Source organism: Aythya fuligula, chromosome 1 (genome assembly GCF_009819795.1).
Source record: "Aythya fuligula isolate bAytFul2 chromosome 1, bAytFul2.pri, whole genome shotgun sequence".
Lineage (NCBI taxonomy): Eukaryota > Metazoa > Chordata > Aves > Anseriformes > Anatidae > Aythya > Aythya fuligula.
The window spans coordinates 41,388,643-41,408,960 of record NC_045559.1 but is presented as its reverse complement, the minus strand read 5'-3'; the positions used below and the strand labels follow the sequence as shown (position 1 = coordinate 41,408,960).

Sequence of the window (20,318 nt, the reverse complement as noted above, 5' to 3'; positions counted from 1 at the left end):
AAGTCAAGTTTTTTCTTTAATTCCTCTTTATTTATTTTGCTTGAGATGCAAAACAACAACAACGACAAACAGCAAAAAACACGAGCAATAAAAATATTTTCTATCCATTTCACAGTTAGTCTTGCCATTTTTCACCTGTTGATGATCAACTACACTGTGAAATTTTATTTTTATACACAGCTACACTGACTCTAGTGGTGAAATAGCTCACAGATATACAGTTTCTTTCATTGCTTGTCTCAATGAGGCCTTCTTGTTTACAGGATACTGCTCAAAATGACTAAGGGCAGAAAACAGTTACAGTAGTTCAATCCTGGTAGGTGCTAAGCGCCCTCTTAATCCTCAGCAGGGTACAAAGCCTCACGTTAAATTTACTAGCTATCAGGTTTAGATTTTTTCCCCAACGCTCACAACAGCACAGTGAAAACCAAAACTGTTTCTAAGCAAATAGGATACCCAACCTGCATTTACAATGAATGGAGGCATTTTTGTCTACTTTAAGTACAGTCCTTCCCTTCCTGTACTGATTTACTGATGTTATTCTGACAATGTTGTCAGGCTGGAATTAAGCAGTCCAGTAGGTTATGATATGTCTTTGTTACAGGATCTTTCAATATGGATTAAACCTAGAGTTGCATATGTTTAATTAAAATCTTAAGCAAAGATTTTATCTTCAAACAATTCTATGATATTGTCTAGGAAAACCTGATGCTGCAGAGTTTAATTCTACTGGAGCTTTATGAAGATTTGATAGCAATGGCCATTAAAGAAAGATCTGTCTGTCTTATTGTCACAGCTGTCCCTGTTTCCTTTCAGTGTTTTTTAAACAAAACTCTAATATAATCTGCTGACTGCTTTCCGTCTGCTTTGCTAAACGTACCTTTTGTTCAGCTGTCATTGTTAGACTTTGCAACCGGCCGGTCATATTTCCCAAGCTTTTTTCAAAAGCTGCTACTAGATGAGCCTGTGAAAGTAACAGAAGACAACATTTGTTGTTAGACTGGGTCTTCAATGCACTGTGAAACTTTCAGGTTTTATACAGGAGGCTTTATACATTTTGACTGGACAAACAATATCTGGCCTTTGTAAAATCCAGCACTTTCACTCTGGGCTTTCTCAAAGACCTATTTTTTTTTTTTTTTAATATTCTCTCCCCTCCAAGCGCATCTTCTCCAACGCTTTTGTATTAATTTTAAACTCAGACTGAACAGATGTGAAGCAGTCAAGTGAGGCCAGTGCTCCTCAGGCTTCTTTAGCCCCCAAGGAGCCTAGCTTAGCCTGGAAATGAATTATGGATTTAAAGTCCTGTTTGGAGTTCACTGATATATCGACCAGAAGAAGACTGCTCCCAAACAGAAGCCCAGGAGTGATTATTTTCAGTTACTGAACACTTCAATAGAGGAATTCAGGTACTCTATCTTAAAATATAAATTTTCAGTTCCCAAATAAAACACTCCAAAGTAATTCTGAGAATAAAACAAAAAACATCACAGTTCTTTTTATAAAAGGTCATTGCTTGGTCTGTTTGTCTTATATTGATTATACATATGTATGTATGTGTGTAGAAAAATAACATAAAACGTATATAAAATATAAATACATTTATACATATACATGCAAATATAAAAGACAATCTTGAGAATTCTAACATCTTTCCCACCTTGCTCTGTATATCCATTCCTCAAAGAAAAAATGATTACCATATATACAACAGTGTCTCATTTCCACACCTCCACTTCAGAGCTGTTATGCTGGTATGTGGGTTTTGTGTTTTGAAAATTATTTTTGATTGCAATAAAGATTTCAATATCTTACTCCTTATTACAAGGAGTTTACATCACGTAAAGGATATTATTGACAAATAATGCATTTATTTACTTATGGGTAGGCTGGTCAAACCACCTGCTTTCTGCAGGTATGCCTTAGGTATAACTCTTTCGATAAAGGATATGCACCCTAGGGACTAACTTAAAAAAATAAACATGAGACTAGATAAATACGCAATTTCCTAGGAATTACCTTGTAATTATTTAAATGCCTGTTTTAACATACATAGTTTTGGCTGTATACTTAAAGTTATAATTTTAACAAAATGCACTTGGCATATGTGTCAAATACAAGTCTGAAATCTGTCAGTCAATATCAGTTATTCTAGCTAGCTTGAAAACTACGGCCTTCAGCTCTTACTCTGAGAAGATAAAAGTCACTAGCTTTTAAACTTACTTTTTACTTGAAAAATCAGTTGAATATTAAAAAAGATCCAGACTAATTCATGGTGTTTTAATGCTGAAGTTGATGATCAATGTCCCAGAGCCCAGTCAGAGACACGGTAGATGTACTATCACAGAACTACAGACAAATGTTCCCTTTTTTACATGTGTTTAACAGGAAGCTAACTAATGGAGCTCTCTTCACTGCCTCATAAAAAAAATCTGTGTCTCAGTGGATGGCTTTACCAACAATGGGTACTGATGGCTTGAAAAGAAGAATCATTTGCTTAATTATGCATTGCTTTTTCTGATTTCTTACAATTATATTGTGACAACTGCAGTTCTTTGGTACATAACTATGGATATTTGTGCAAAGTAATTTCCTGCTCTATAGCTTTAGCTTATGCTGTACATGCATAATCCACAAGGAACTTAATAAGAAAAAATAAGAAATAAAAAGCATAATTGAAAATGTCAGCAAAGGTCACTGAAACTATCAAGTTATTGTCTGATAGTCTTTAGAGAAAGATAGCCATGTTAGAATTATGAATTCTTAGTAAAATTCAGCCAGTGAATATATAACCTTGACTATATTATCTTGGAGAAGCACACCATGAGTGTTGCATCCTAAATGTAATTGGATCAAGATGATAATAGATCTTTCCTAAGTCATTTGATATAAAGACTTTTAGGTCTTCATTTGCTAGTAATAAAGAAGCATAATTAAAAGGCCCACTGACTGAAAACTACTCAAGAAAAAAAGTTCAATTACTTTGTTCATCACTTTAAATGTTTATTACAAAATAATATGGTTCTATGGTATTATTTTATAATATAATATATACGAGGTATTATTTTTGCATTCAGCGCAATAAGCTGTGCTACTTTTCCCCATAGCAGCAAATATTTATTTATTCAGCAGTCTAGAGAACCCCTATTTGTTGAATTTTTATGCATATTTGTCCCAAAAGACATACTATGTAAAAAAATAATAAATGTTCATTTGAAAAAACAAACAAACAAAAAAACAGCAAAAACCATACCAAACATAAACAAAAAACACACTGTATATTTATATATGACTGTGGATATTATAAAATGTGGATATGTATATATACCCAGTTATTTTGCATATAAACAGTCTTTGCATATAAACAGTGAAATGCAAAGTAACTCAGAAATGAAAACAATTGAAACAAATAGAAAGAAGTAACTTTAACTTTAAAAATGGAAATGAGAAATTAAATATTCAAATTGTTTGCTTATTTTACTTTTATTAAATTGGTATTTTTTTGATTGAATTGGTAATCCTCTGAATCTGAGCATTGTTAACTTTATCAAAAACATCCATTCTTTCATTCTAGCAAAAAATATTTAGAAGTTTTGTTTGTTTGTTTGTTTTTCATAAATTACAGTCAATCTCTCACACCTCAGAAGTCTATGTTAGATACGGCAGTTGCATTCATGGAATACATAATTTGAATACCATATAATATAGCATTCAGACTAAATGTCCTTTTAATAATACCCATTGCTAAAGATAAACTTACATCTTCATAACTGAATGTAGCATTTTTACTAGGAGATATACTAGGGTTAGTTATGTAACTAGGCACTACTGGAAGTATGTCTGCAGCAAAATGTATCTGTCTTTAATATTGTATACATCTCAGACAAATAGATGATATACAGCTCTTAATCTCCAGGTCCATCATATGTGAATTAATTTTGACTTCTATTAACTTATGAGATTCCCATTGGAAACAGTTAAAGCAATAAATCTCAAGGAATGACTTCAGTGTGAAGATGACAGATTTGATTTAGAACATTTCCCAAATCTCAAATGCCTCAATTCTTAGATTTACAGCCTGTCTAGAACGTTTTACTGACATATCTGAAGACTCTTTACTGATGCACTTTGCCTTTCACTTGCTGCATCCAGGTCTATAAAACAAAGATAAATAAATAAATGTCCTCCCACCTGACACAGCTGAAGGAAAGAAGGTGTCAGAGGCCAGGAGGGGTCTGGCTGACTGCAAGAAGTGACTGTACATCTGTTGACCTTTTCTGTTCGCCGGCTGCTATTATCTTCTTGTTTGGCTGCGGGATAGTGGTTCAGGGCTGGCCAAACAAGAGCATTAGCCAGCAAACTCTCTCTGCTTTCCAGTGGCATCCTGGGTCTACTACAATTCACAAGCATGCACCCTTCAGCTTCATACAGTGCAAAGCACTGATCAAAGGCCCTCCACACAGGCTGGGTTCAGGCTGCTCACTGGAATTTGAGCCCTTGTCAGTCACGTTGGAAGTCTGCTGGTTGGACATTTTCAGCACTGAAAACAGCCCTTTCTTAATTAGTATTGAGATTTGCCCTTCAGCAACATCAAAACAGGCACCAGGGAAAAAGCCAGAATCTCAAAAAAAAAAAAAAAAAAAAAGTAAATTAAGCATCCAAACAACAGCTGGGACCTTCATGGATTTAATCATATGCAGGGAAAACACTTTGGGGTTAATCAAATGAAATAAACTGCTGAAATCAAGCATAGTACTTGAGTCCAGCCAACAACGCCTGAATAATTAATGTATCCAAGTAAGAAAAGTCTCAGAAGAGGTTTTCAAATGCTTAAGAAATGCTATAAATTCCATTTGTCAGATTTTGATATAAAATAATATAAAATAATACATTGAGGAAAGGCTTGACCAAACAGGTCAAATTTCATTCTGATGGTCTTTTAATGACACTTGTACTACAAAATGTCTTTTATGGCAAAGCAAGGAAAAACACAAATAGTGTGATACTGAGATGAAATAGATGCTCTTTTTTATTTTTATTTTTATTTTTATTTTTATTTTTATTTTTATTTTTATTTTATTTTTATTTTTATTTTTATTTTTATTTTTATTTTTATTTTTATTTTATTTTTATTTTATTTTTATTTTTATTTTTATTTTTATTTTATTTTCATTTTTATTTATATTTTTAATTGCCTACAATACTTTCATTTAGTTTTAAAAAGGGAAATGGTAATAACAAATTCAAGCAGGAGATGAACTCTGAGGTAACGCAACTTCTTGCTATTATTATTATTATTATTATTATTATTATTAATAGTTTCTTTCTCCAGGCTGCAGTGAGGAAAAAAATGGTGCCTATGTCCAGACAGTGAAAGTACACAAATCTGGGGGAGTTTGGGACTAAGGCTGAGATGATTGGATTTATATCAAAGGCATCGGAAATGATCGAGTAACTTTTTGTTCAGCAAAGACACTGCAGAAGATACCTTGCTCTCTGCCAGAGATGGATGTAGCTATATAAAAGACAGAAAGCAAGTAATTTTTTTTTTCCAGAAGAATTACTGTTCATTCAGGTTTTAGCCTACTGAAACACAAACATCTCAAAATGAAGATCGCAACAGTATTATCCACTGAGAGAGCTGAGAGAGTAAAACATGTTTTCTGTTTCTTCTCTGAGAATTTTTATTTTTTTTTAATTAGAACTATTTCTCTTTCAAAAGCCAGGAGTTCATGAAATATGCCTGTTAGATTAGGAGATAAATGATATGCTAGTAAACCAGATCTATTTTATAGACAAAATTGCTAAGACAGAATGAGCTCATGAAAATTAAAAGCCCACCTGGGTTTTTCATGTTTGTCATATTATATCAGATATTTGTTAATTACGTTCATAATTTTTATGAAAAGTATATAATCACTTGCTTTGAAATATCAATTTTGTAATTAGACAGAATTTCATAGGGCATATCACAATTAAAAGGTTGTATATACACTCTGTTTTCAAGCTGGATTTTATTCATGATGTTTTATTGACACTTCATTGGATTTACTTACATAAAGTGCTCAAAGGACTGACAGAATTAGTACTAACAAATGTATATAGTCTCCTTTGATCCTTTGGACTTACATGAAAGTGTTCTTTACATCTTCTGTACCAGAAATAACAGGGAAAGAACTCAGAACTAGGCTTATTGTGTAAAGCTTTTACGTTTTTGCTTTTGTAAAGGATGTATCTCATGACTACATCCCCAAAATATTTACATATGATAACTAGCAATACTTTTCTTTAAAGAACGTTTTCATTGTGAAGGTTCTTAAATCCCTTGTTCATGCATGGACAAATTGAAGCCTTGAAGGTTCATGCTCCTGAGAAGTTTAATTTTGAGGGAATTCCACATGTTGTGGATTTGGAAGAAGGAGAGATTTCTCCACTACTGTTTAAAAAACCCACGTGCTAACAGGATCAGATTTAGAGTTGCTTATAGGTTCAGAATTTAAGGACTGTCTCCATGGATATAGATTAGAAGGTGGATGACACATTCAAAAGAACAGCACTAAGTTAACTTTTACACAACATATGGCATGCATGCATGTATATATATACACACAAGCACATTCAGGTTTACAAATGTGGTACTTCTGGATAGGTAAAAATAGATGCACATGCATACAGTTTTTCTAAGTGTCCTGTTGAAAGTTTTACCTTTTAATTTAGATTGGTGGAAAAGCTATGGGCTGTAATCCTCTTACATGTTGGGAAGTCCATTGGACCACATCCCCACCCAATACAACAGATCGAGCCCATCTTATTTCCTACATGTGCAGCAGAATTAGTTTGGAAAAATAACCACAACAAAATCCAAAATGTATCCATGTTTCTAGCTTGACTAAGTTTCTCTGAAATGGTATTGTTATTAGAAACCACAGTGTTTACTCCACACAAAGGAATACTAGCCAGAGACATAGGCAATACTTCTAAGTATTACCAGGGAGACTGGACATAAGTGGGCAAAATCAACTGAACAATGGCCTTAGTGGCTCAGCTGCACAGGGGAACATCCTCTTATCCTGTTGCACTTGTTGCTTTATTAAAAGCTACAGCATTGCTGAAGAAGGACATATCCTAAACATCTGACACCTAAACATCATCTTTCAACTTCAACACAACAGCAACAAAGAATCTGCTGGTGCTTTTTGTTCAGAACTAAAGGAAGGAGAGAAGTGCAATCTGTTTTCTGCCCACACAGTGGAATGAGGCATGGTACCAAGAGCCCTGAGTTACCACCAGCACAGGGGCTCTCAGACCAGCCCTAGTAGAGGCACCTGAGCACAGGACCTCCACAGCCCTCTTCCCCATGCTCCCCATCACAAGGCAGAGCTGCTGCAGCCATGTGTTCTTGGTAGAAGGAAAAGCACCCTGTGGAGAGCATGAGGTTTTCTAGTGACTACACAAGACGCCGGCTAGGCTCTTCTGATTGTTCAGCATTGGCTTTAGTTTGTTGATCTCAGGATGGGCAAATGAAGAATTGCCTAGCCTGGCAAAGATGATTAATGTGATCGACGTTTTAGTTCTAAAATATACAAGAGAAAGAACCCCACACCCAGGATATACATGCTGGCTATAAATTCCCAAATGAATAACCCAGCTCCAAATCTTTTTTTTTTTTTTTTTTTTTTTTTTTTTAATTTACGAATACTGCAGGATTCCGGTATTGTTTGCTTCACTGATTTATCCTCAGAAGTCAGAAAAGACTGGAAATCCATAATGCTCCAGACATACAAATGTTCTTTGCAGCAACCTGACGACAGCAGAAAGGGCTAAGATAGCTCTTCTTCACTTTCAAGTGTGGCAGTCCAAAGGGATCAAGCAGCTTTCACACAACTAGAAATTATTTTCCCCCAGCATGAACACAGTGCTACACAGACTGAAATAATTGCTCGAAAATAATGGCAGTATTTATAGAGCTAAATACTCAGTACATCTACATTATGAAGAAAGATGCTCTACAGGTTGCCCAAGACATCAGGGACCTGCTTTCTTGAAATGTATAATGATGCTCTCTTGCAACTGCATCTCTGCTTTCCTTGGGAATGATAACTATAGTTATATCCTGAATCACATTTAAAAATCGCTGTACAGCAGTTGATCAGTAACTGGCTGGTAACTTCATCTGAAGCCATAGCAACCAAGCACAACTGTAGATCGCATTACCTATCTGGCATTATTTTCTGATACGTTCAATAACTCATATTACTAATGTATGACAATTGGAAGGAACACCAGGGAACTCTTGGTGAAATAGCCCAGTTTTCATGAGTTCTATATCAGCACAGTTATTGTAGCATGTGAATTCTATATACATTTGTATATTGTTTTTCTTTTCACATCACTCTATATTTTTCAGGGTTTATCTTTGTGAAATGTAACTATAATGAATTCTATCAACATTCTCAATTCATGCCCAATTCATGCTCAATTCATGTTTGTTCTTTTGTTGGTTGTGTCTCCTTGCTTTCTTTTTTTAAAACAAAACAAAACAAAACAAAAAAAAAAAAACAAAAAACTTGATTCTGAGGAAAGACTGGAACTGAATGGGAGAGAACTACAGAATTATTGTCACATCCAAAGTGACAAAGTGACAAAATCATTCCTTGCTCTTACAGGTAGGATCAATGCATTTGTGTGGCCATGCACCCATTCTTATGCTTCTCACTTTGTTTTGACGAAGTTTATGTTTATACAAATCATTGACAACTTTGAAAAGTAAAGATAAAATATTAAACTGAGAATTTAAGGAAGTCTAGTAATTTACAGTTCAAAGGTTAACCAACATTCAAGTCTGTGGACACACTAGATGTGACACAAACTGCAGTTTATCTTGGTGCAATTGTCCAAGTGGAGTTTATGAAAGCTACATGTCCCAGATTCTTATAGCACCATAAACCAAAAAATACTAATGGCATTTCTTTAATATTTTAACAAGGTCTAATCCATAAATTGTAACATGCTTTACAAAGCAGGTAAGAATTATTGCTCTATTTTATTTTTGATTGGTAACTAGGCTTCTAAATCATCAATGAGGTTCTTCCAGTCTGTTTTGTTAAGATAGAGCTTGAAAAAGTCCTAGATACTACTATTAAAATGTGTAGTTTCCTGCAATGACATGACTATATTCGCTGTCCAATACCTTCTTCTCTAGTCCTCCGTTCCTACTCTACAGGCACAGACAAATCTGCTGCTATCCAGAGTGTGTCTTATTAAGTTATATATAATTTTCTACATTCATCAATATCAGAATGAAACCTTGCATGTTCATATCTGAGAACAGAAATTTCATCTTAGTGGAAATCAAATCAATTAATCTTGAAGACACTGAATAAAAGAAAATTCACACTGAGATTTTTTTCCAGTAGTCTCTTTTTCAATAAAATTTAATAAAGCATTTGTTAGAATTTCCTGATTTTTTTTTTATTTTATTTTTTTGTACAAAACTGCATCACCTTTACTGAAACTGATAAAGCTATATTTTTGGTGCTTGTAACATTTCATATGTCAGGGAAAAGTTGCTTTTCAACTTAAAAAATGCAGTACCATACTGGCTGTAGCAGTTTAATACCCACAAAACTGACAGAATCTTTACTGTGACTCAAAATCTGTAATAAGCTTTAGAGTCTTGATAGTTTGGATGACATATAATGGAACAGAGTACTTCAGCATTACTGTTCAGTCACAGTGTTTAATTTCTCTCTGATCCACAGTGAGTGCATCTCTATACCTTTCAAAAGGATTTTAAATGACCCAGATAAAAAGGGTTGGTGCTTCTGTCACTAAGCATGAGTCTGCCACTTTTTTACTTGTAAAGAATACAGTGAAAATTGCCAGACACCAATTATCACACTTAAAATTCCTCCTTAGAGGACAGGTAATAACAAAAGAAAAAAAAATTATAACCATTGATCTTTGCAGAACATTATTTTCTATTTCCATTGTGTATATATTAAATCAAATAATTAATTTCAAAAACACCAAGATAAATAAACAGAAGTCTGCCAGCTTACATCTTGATATAAGAATTAAATAAGAGTAATTAACCCATCTGAAAATATTTTTCATCAAAAGCAAAAATACTTACATTTGCTGAAAGTTGAGATGTAAGTGTAGCAACTTTTTCTTGTGATGCAACCAGCTCTCTCCGTAGTTTCTGAATTTGCTAGATAAAAAAATGCTGTTGTCAGTATTTCAGGAATTTCTTTTTGTTGCATTTTTTGTACTGCTAATATGTGATCACTAAACATGTGAAACAATACCTTAGTTCCACATGTTTTAATCACAAAACTTAAAAAAATACTAATTAATAAAAGTAATGACCTAATTCTGCTCCAGCTGTTTTGTTTACATATGCAAATGTCACTTTTTTTTTTTTTTTTTTTTTTTTTTTTTACCAAATCATGTGGGTTCCAAACATATTCTTAGTGCAACCAATAACAGCAGCACTGGCTGAGGCCTGAAATTGTGAAATATGAAGGAATTTGCAAGAAGTTCACCTTGTCTGACTGTAGACATATTATTCAATAACATATGTTAAATGTCTGCATTAGATGCAGATGAAGTGCAAAAGCTACTCCTCCACTGCCTGGTATGAAGATGGTTTCAATGGCAATCTCAGGCAGATTTTTACTTCATGGATCATGGGGTACAGTAATATTTTTCTAACACAATAGTTCCCAAATTACATTTGATTCAAACATATAGCTTCTTTAAAGCTTATGTCTGTTTTGTTTGTTTATTTGTTTTGTTTTTGTTTTGTTTTTCCAAAAACTCTCTGGCCAACTTAAAAAAATACATATATATAGATTTAGATGTGCATGATGACATAAAAATAAACTAAATTCAAAGATCCTGTAACCTTTTATGAACAATAGAATACTTAAGAAAAACATTCATTTGCATTTCAGCCAGGGTAGATATGAAGCATGAAACTAGCACATCATTTTAAGTGAATTTAACCCTACTTGAGATCTTACTGGGACTTCAGGCATTGCACTAAACTTAAGTACAGTATAGCGTTTCACTTTGAACCCCTTTCATACTCAGACGTAAAAGGAATTACTGCAGACTAGTGAAGGAAAATGTCTAAAGCCAGCCTAACAAAGGGAGCACATGGCATTCTCATACTAATATCTCCACTAATAAGGACTATTTAAGTATTTTGACTTTATGATTCCTGTGAAAATCAACAGGGAATACTTCATACACTTTAAAAGTGAAATAGTTCCTGTACATTTGTGATACAAAAATGCCTATGTCATTTGCACTGTCTCAAAGTAAATGAGACATATTTGAGCTGTTCTCTCTCCTGGCCTGCCCCCCCCCCCCGCCCCTCCCCCCCTTTTTTTTTTTCTTCCAAGATTTCTTTTGGTATTCAATAGCAATTATTTGAGCTGCCTGCTTAGGCTACACTTTCATCACATTCCTCCAAGTATACAAAGTCAGTTCTCAGAAGTGCTATTCAGCATCTCCTGCAAGAGCATTCACAGAGCACATCTAGATATTAGAAAAACTCCCCACGTAGGAGAATATGAAAAATAAATGTTCCATGTGTTGCTTCTTTATGAAGGCAAATGAATTAAGGAATTGTTTTTTACACTACTGAGCTATGACACACCTTTTTAGCTCATTTGTTTTAACTTTTAGAGAAAGCAGTTTAAAAAAGTTCAGGAAAAATATATTGAAATAGACTGCTTAAGGAAGAATATGTTTATTTGTTCAACCTTCTTAAGGTAACTTTTGGTTGACTTTTTATGTGATCAGAATAGTTAAAATAAGAGCAGAATAAATGCAGGAGTCTGAAAGCATACAGCTTGGTAAAGTGGAAGTGCACCACTTGGTGCTGCATTTTATTGTTTCTAATCCTTGGTGCCCTTTTAATACAACCAGTACTTCATTTTGAGAAAGGCTGTAATTGTATCCAGCTGCTGACCCACTCCTGTCACCCATTCTTATACACTGTGAGCTGTTTTCCACGTCAGATTTGATTTATATCTGAAATCAATCTGTGTTTCTCTGAAATACATTGAAGTGGTCAGTTTCAGAAATTTAATATAAAGCAAAATGTAAGTGATAGAAGTTCAAAGTGAACCTTCTAAGTATTTCGCTCCTGAAAGGCAGCACATTACCTTGAACTGCTTAGTCTCTTAGATCCAGTACAGAGTTGATTTAAGTCTGAGATCAGACATATTACAACTCCTCCACTCAGCAGCCCAATCCTCATTGATTCTTTTCACCTTTCCAGATCCTCAGCCAGGAAGTATCAGCACAACACTAAGAAAATAACTTCTAGTGCAGCTGCTACATGAGGTGTCCTTTTACCAGCATCTCAGAATTTTAGCCATATCAGATACACAGTAAACTTCTAAGTAACATCATAAAAATACACAACTGTAAAAATGAAGAAAAGTTCTTACCTCTGAATGTGCCTTTTCTTCTGCCTGCAAGAAAACAAAGAAGAAATGACTTAGAAATAATGTGCAACATAATTGAGGTAATAGAAAATAAATGCCAGCAGCTCTGAAGTGAAATGAATAGCTTCACAGATCTGTTACATTTAAGGAAGGTATGCAGTAAAAACAATAAATGGAATTCCTTTCAACTTACTCAGAGAGGCTCCAGCTGAAAACCCAAAGAGTTTGCCAGCATACAGACAGGACAAAACAGTGGATAAAGGAGGAACAGTAACAGAACTGCAACGGAACTACTTAGAACTACATTTCTAAGATAGGAAAGAATATTTGCTATGCTGTCACTCATGTACGTTAGTCTGTACAAGTGAACTTTTATACCGTAATGATTATTACAGCTCCTACAACTATATTTGCTTAACTGTATACCGAACAATAATCCTAACCGACTAATCCCTGCTAAGAGAAGTTGGCAGCATACCAGGAAAACATATACGGAGGAAGGTGGGAGGAGAGGGCTACTTGAACTTTCAAGTAATGTATTCCAGAGTACTGACCAAAATATTAAGATCTCTCAGGGCTCGTTAAAGTTTTAACTTAAATTTGCTAGTATTTTATAATTGTAGATATTTTCCTCTTTGTTATGTAATGTGTCGTATAATGATGCTAAGCTTCTTATTTATTCATTAGTCTTTTTCAACAAGTGAAAAAACAAAATCATTACAAAGCATACCTTTGAATGTCTGCTAAGATAAAAGTAATTTAATTTGTTAGCAGGGGAGTAGTCTAATTTAGGAGGCATTTGGCAGACAGAAAAAATCTTGCTTTAGTGAAATTCTAGTGGAAAGGAAAGATGTGGCATGAGAAGAAACCATTTGGTAACATAAAATAATTATCAGTGAGTGTACTGAAAATCAATGCACCCCATGATCTGAGGTGGGCCAAGTTCAAAGAAACAGTCTGACATTGTCTGGAAGATTAGTAATCAATGAAAGAAAAACATATGTAAAAGAATTAGATGTAAATAATGCTAGAAAGACTTAAAAAAAAAAAAAAAAAGTAAAAAGAAAAAGATGAGTTCCTCAGAAAATTCACGTTAGTCAGTATCTGTGTTATTACAAATGAAAATAACTATTTTGGGGTTTGTTTTTGAGCCAGTGTTAAGCACAATATCTGTGTTGTTAGAATTTTAATAACTGATTACAGAAATATTTAATTTCTTAACCTGATGCAGGGGGAGAAGACTTTTAGAAAATGCCTCTTTCAATAAATGTTTATCTGTTAATAGTTCCTGAAAAGACTGAGATGCTGTGATATTTCTGTGCAACACTTAGCTGAAGCTACTCTAACACCTACAATCACTAAATGGGAACAATTTAGAATAGTGATTATTTGCCAGCACTGATGTGACACACTTACTGACATTAGCTTTCTAATTTATATTCACAGAAATGGGATCTGCCTACAGAAAATTTTGAAAATCTATTCTCATTACTGTTACTTCAAACATGTAGTGTATGAAAAGTCATCAAAGGATCAAGAAAGACTATGCATCTTTATGAATTCTACTGTGCCAAGAAAAGCAAAAAGTAAAGTAAAGTAAAATAAAATAAAATAAAATAAAATAAAATAAAATAAAATAAAATAAAATAAAATAAAATAAAATAAAATAAAATAAAATAAAAAGACTTGGTCTTCTGTTACTGAAACTGCCACATAGAGAACTTGTCCTTCATCCTCAGACCACTGTGGCTCCATTGGCAAAGGAAATGCTGCATGTTTTAGCAGATGGCTTCCTCAGCATACAGGGAAGTGTTGCCACTCTCCCTAGAGGTCAAAGAGAGAGCTGCTACAAGACATCATTTGTGGACAGTGGAAGAAGTAAATGAAAAAGAAATAAGAGGTTGCTGGGTGTTTTTTCAACTTAAAAAATAAAATCAGAAAACCAAATACAAGTGAGAAGTTTTCACTTAAGAGTTCATGCTGACACCATTGTAATCCAGCACTTAGTCATTGGCTCACAACTTTAGAAATTTGCTCTAAAAGGAAATCATGTTCTTTTCCTCCCTTTACTTCTCTATCATATCTAAGCATCCAATCCTTGCAATATATTTTTCTCTTTTTGAAGTCTTACAGTATTAGCATACAAATGACATGTCCTTACACATCTCCTTTGAGCTTGGCTTAGCACAGCTAATGAATTCTGGGGATTCTAAGTGTAGCTAATGCTGAAAAGCCAGTGTAAGAAATAGAGCAATTATCTAAAGATATGCAAATAGCAGTGTCTCACCTACTGAGCAGGAGGAGATTAAAACTGGAGACAACCTATCATAATTTACACTACCACACAGCTTTTTCAACTTCTTGGAGAGCTAGATGGCTGCCAAAATAGGATCAGTATTTCAGTCCTGGAGTCTACTATGTCCAGTTACATAGCATACTTTTTCGTGAAATTAAATGTATGTCTCTGTATGTGTATATCTCCGCTAGCTAGATTCCTAGTCTATTCAAGTACGTTTAGAAAACCCAAATGCAACCCCGCAAAAAAGCCAGTACATTCAGAAAATACTAGTGAATGCAGAAGATGTCTCATCAGACTTACTCATTGCAATAGCAGCAAATCATGAAGTGTCTTTTCTGAATCTCATATCCTAATTCCCAAAGAATCAATCTTCTGAGTGTAATTTCAAGCTCTTCAGCCATCCTCTGATAATAATATGTAAAGATCTTTATTTTGTACTTTGTCTGAAACCCTCCAGTGATTAGACTGCAGAAAAACACTAGCATTAAGGCTTAAGGTAATGCTTGAGGAACCTAATAAATGGCTTTGACTGAGACATTTATGGAAAGGCAGCTACTTTGGAGTTCCTGCTGAGTGATGTTGGCCTGTGTAAGCAAAATAAAACACCCAGCTTTTGTATTCTTTCTTGAATCCAATAATAGCTGAATGTGGACACGTGTGTGGCTAGGTGTGCCATAATGCTATGAAGCTATCCCTTCATGGAGGCAATGGGACACTGCACAGCATCACTGAAAAATTAAGTATTTCTATTATACTTTCAGATGATTTGATACTGATTGCCTACTTTTCATCTTTCTGCTCCACTTCTGCCTCATCTCCTGATTAATTGCTGAAAAGTTTAAACATTTTTCACAGGATCAGAAGGATCAAGCAGGAGAAATTCTGATCAAAAATCATCCCTAGAGAATCAACCGTAGCCATTTTATAATATTAATTATTTCCTTGTCCTTTAAAGATTTTTCTATAACTTTTATTATCCTGTCTGCATAATCCATAATTTTAGGAGGGAGGCTTAGCTACACTGTGAATTTACAGCCAGAAGTTTCAGAAGCTATTCTGCTGGCTTACATCATGAAGTTGGATAAACAGTATGAAGTTTATTTTACAGGAAAAGTACCATTCTCTACTATCATGAGGATCATCTAGTTCTACCCCTTTGCCATGGGCAGTGACACCTTCTACTAGACCAGGTCTCTCAAAGCCCCATCCAGCCTGGCCTTGAACACCTCCAGGGATGGAGCATCCACAACTCTGGGCAACATGTTCCAATGCCTCGCCACCCTCTGAGTAAAGAATTTCTTATGTCTAATCTAACCTACCCTCTTTTAGTTTACAGTCATTCCCCCTTGTCCTATCACACATGGTGGAAGAAACCACAAGCAAGCATACTCCTCCCAGCAAAGAACTTGGGATGCTGACACCTTGCCATCCCCACTCTTCCCAGACTGGAGCCATTGACCCAGAGGAGCAGTGGAAGCATGAGCAGGACACCAGAGCAAAGGGATAGATCCTAGACACTGCATGCATAACAATTTTAACTGTATTGTTCTTATTGAGGCATTTCCCATATATAGCTATATTCCTAATTTTTTTCATCCTTCCTTTTTTTTTTTTTGTTAAAAAAATTAATCTGCATAATTTCTTCCCCTTCCCCTTCCCCTTCCCCTTCCCCTTCCCCTTCCCCTTCCCCTTCCCCTTCCCCTGCCCCTTCCCCTTCCCCTGCCCCTTCCCCTGCCCCTGCCCCTTCCCCTGCCCCTTCCCCTGCCCCTTCTTCTCCTTCTCCTTCTCCTTCTTTTCCCCATACTTAATTTATGCTAACAAAAAAAAAAATCTCAGCTTTCCCTGCCCTTCCCCTGTAACAGGATTTTGAGTGTGACAGGGCTTGCACAAGCATGGGCACACTTAAGCAAAGGATGACAAGGATTGCTGGACTCTGGCTAGAGCTGGAGTTAGATTTTGGTATAAGGTCAGGGTCATATCTCAGGTTTGCAGGGCTCTTCAACAAAGCATAAAGCCTGGGCTCCAAAAGGCCCATCAGGTGTGGCTGAGCTAAACAATGTTATTCACTGTGATCCTTTTGCATCTGTTACTACATTTCCATAGGCACCCCTAACTCCCTGGCACTCCCTGCCAAAGAGTCCCTCCACAGCTACCTTTGTATGTCCCCTCTAGGTACTGGAAGGCCACTATAAGGTTTCCCTGGAGCCTTCTCTGCTCCAGGATGAATCAGCCTCCAACCCCCCTCTTCCCCCAGCCTGTCTTACAAGAGAGGTGCTCCAGCCCTGATCATCATTTTTATCACCACCAGTGTTTGATAACACTCTTCTTAAATTTAACAACAAAGCTTGAATTATAATTTTGGATTCTCCCATGGAAACTGTGCATAGTGTCTCATAGATAGGGATATAGTAATACATATTTTTCCCCTACCAAAACATAAGCGAGAAGCTTTGCTTTGTATGCTAGTCATACCTCGTGTGCAGCCACTCTGCATGTACATTCTACCCCTAAAATAATTCAGGCCTCATCTGGACTGGAGTTGTTTGCAACTTGCTGCTAAGGCCTAGGCAAAACTAATGCATGTGTACTGATGCTTTAGACATGCTCTTGTATATACATTTTTATGATTAGACATAAATAGGAGGGGGACCATTGTGGTAGATGTTTGACTACCCTCTTTCCAGGCTAGCACAAGTTTAGCATAGACATAGAGCTATCAGGTGTATAAGTGGTACAGTGGCATCAGCTTGCATGGATTGGGTATTCTCAGGCAAGAACTGATTTTGGCCTGGACATGACAACTGACACTATTCAACACCTAAAAATATGGAGAGGAGAAAACTATTTATGAACACATGGTATAAGAGGGTTGTTCTCTCATGACAAAAGGGTAACTACAGCATGTAATTGTGGTTAGCAAATAGATTGTAAAGCAGCCGTAATGTATTAGCAAGAGAATGGCAAAATGTGTTTAACTCATCCCATCTGGATGATTTCTTGTTAGCAGAAGAACAGAAACAAAAAGTTTCACAGAAGATATATATATATATATATATATATATATATATAAAGATAATTAAATAAAAAAAGGAAAAAATAGCTTCTGCTTGAGACAGGAGAATACAGTTGACAATTACTTAGTCTAATTACCTAATTAACTAAGGTTAATCATTTTTAAGACATTCTCCTTTTTAGAAATAATGCTGTCATTTTCAACAAAGATCAATAGACATTTAACCTGAACATTTTATCTCCCTTATCCTGAAGCAATCTTGTATTTTTAAAGAAATGCACCTCAAGCAGCAGCAAGACAAAAACACGTTGTAAATTGTGCAATTAGAAAAATAGCTGAAAATGAGCAAAAGCACTCAGCATTATTAACTACAATAACATAAGGTCCCCCTTGAAGTGAAAGTCCTAGATTATTACCTTCTTTCTAGCTTTCAAAATATACATTAGGCAATTTTGAGCAGTTTTAAATCAATCACTTAAAAAGATGGAAATAACATTTTAAAATAGAATAACAATAATACCAAATGTTCTTGCTTTATTGCAGTGCAATTTTAATCCTTCTAAACCTCAAACTATTAAAAGTTTTATGAAAAAACGAACAAGCACAGCGCCAGACAGAACTTCTTTCTAAAATGTCAATACTTACCGTAGAGTAGAGAGAGGATGTGCTGGAGACAAGTGATAATGAGGACCCGTGTACTTTAAAAAAAAAGGAAAATAACATGAAATATTGATGGAAGCATAAAACTTCCTCCATGTAGCTCAATAACTAAACATATTTTTAAAATGAGAAACAATTTTCCACAAAGAGTAGTTATAAGTTATCGGTATGGAAAAGCTATTGACATTTTTTCTTGCACTTGAAAAGATTGTTTATACAGAAAAAGCACTTTCATGCATGCTAGGTAGGAGAGTGAGCCAGTGAGATTCAGCATTATTACCAGCAAACCAAACATCTCTTTTGTTGTTTTGACAACAAATCATCTGATAAATACAGTCTTTATAGAAAACAAAAATTGAGTTGTTTATATACCTGTCCAAAGCTCAGCAAACTGCTTTTACAAAAGAATATGCTTAGCAAAATCATTCACATTCCCCAGGATGAGCTCCCAGGATTTGCTCAGCAGGTTTCCCTCTTCAGCACAATACAGACCAGTGCATGCTGGCATTTGTAGTTTGTGTGAAGGGATACTGCAAGATGTGGTGACATACATCCATTAATCACCTGTAGAGTCTGCCTCAAGACCAGAGTGAAGATTGAAGGACTTCACCTTAAAAAGTTGTTCCTGGCCTCTCTGAAAATGTGGAGTGAAGACTAAACTAAGACCAAATTGCCCCTTCTGCTTCTTATAACACTCTAAGGACAGACACATTAACGGAAAACTTTAAATATGATTTATTTCATTACTTCTTTTAATTTTTGTTTCAAAAGAAACTTGTTTAATATTTATACTCTGCCATTGTATGACAAATATACTATTTTGTTGAGATAGCTCTCTGTCTGTCAAGGTGTCTGTATGCCAAACTGGCAATACAAGAATACTTGGATTAGTCAAAAAGACTTTAAATCTAATTTGGTAACTGGGTAATTATTTACAAAGTTGTGGTCATCCCTGAAATCCTGTTGCTTGCAGTCAAGACCAGGTTTTCATCCTCCGCTTTTAAACTTTCAGCTAAGTTCCCATTCTGCTTTTGTACTCAGTGGTTCTACCCATTACCAGATTTGTTTTACTAAAATTTTCCTTAGAACTAATATCTTAAATAAAATACTTTTGGCCTTCCAACAACATAATTTCATAATCTCTAGTTACCATGAAGTCCTGAAAACCGTTTATTATTGCTGCACTGACTTCCATTTACCGTGGTTGATTGCGGTTATCCATTCTAGCTGGATATGAGACATGACCAATGAAAAAGCTTTTTTCAAAGTCACTGATGACCCATTACTGAAATTCTACATTTAATACCTCTTTTTTTCTATGCCTTTTTATTTCCCTTGTTTTCTCTATTACTCTTTCACTGTTTCTTTTGACAATTCACCTATTCCTCAGCAAAGGGTCTGTAGTCACCTCTGTCCTTGAATTAGGTGATATGCTTTTGTGCAGTCAGCCATCAGAGGATGTGCTGACAACTCACAGCTTGATCTGTCCTGCACCCTACTGCTAGTATTACATACCCAGATGTCTGCCTGACATATCATCTGAAATGAAGAAGAAAAAATTGAAAAGTAAAAGTGTTATTTGTCCGTTATTTCACCTACAACTCATTTTTTTCCTCTTTATCCCATAGCTATGAGCTTTGGGTTAGCGGAAGATTTATTTTTTATATATATTTTTAATTTGCTTGTTTTAAAGACCATTTATATTGTCATCGCTTAGCAGTAAGCAAGACGGGAGAGAATGAATCTCCATGAAATTTTATATTTTATTTTTTTTTAATTAAAGGACGTGAGAAATTAGTACTTAACAGAATCCTGCAGATGATCAGATTTAACAGAAATGTTAGAAGAAAATGTTACCATGCATTTAGTTAAGACTTGTTAA

The 20,318-nt window shown here is 35.1% G+C and overlaps 1 protein-coding gene across 8 annotated transcripts in view; it reads right to left on the bottom strand.

The window, feature by feature from the left end:
* NAV3 (neuron navigator 3) overlaps positions 1–20,318 on the bottom strand; it is a 413,471-nt gene that overhangs the window by 27,483 nt on the left and 365,670 nt on the right. For 5 of the 8 annotated variants that reach the window (XM_032199592.1, XM_032199553.1, XM_032199563.1 and 2 more), the window contains 5 exons: positions 19,952–19,975; positions 18,422–18,474; positions 12,468–12,491; positions 10,136–10,213; positions 881–964 (listed from right to left, as the gene is read on the bottom strand). In XM_032199592.1, coding sequence (XP_032055483.1) covers positions 881–964; positions 10,136–10,213; positions 12,468–12,491; positions 18,422–18,474; positions 19,952–19,975 — 263 coding nt within the window. The remainder of the gene's footprint in view (positions 1–880; positions 965–10,135; positions 10,214–12,467; positions 12,492–18,421; positions 18,475–19,951; positions 19,976–20,318) is intronic. The other 3 variants (XM_032199544.1, XM_032199609.1, XM_032199581.1) reach the window with 1 other exon arrangement.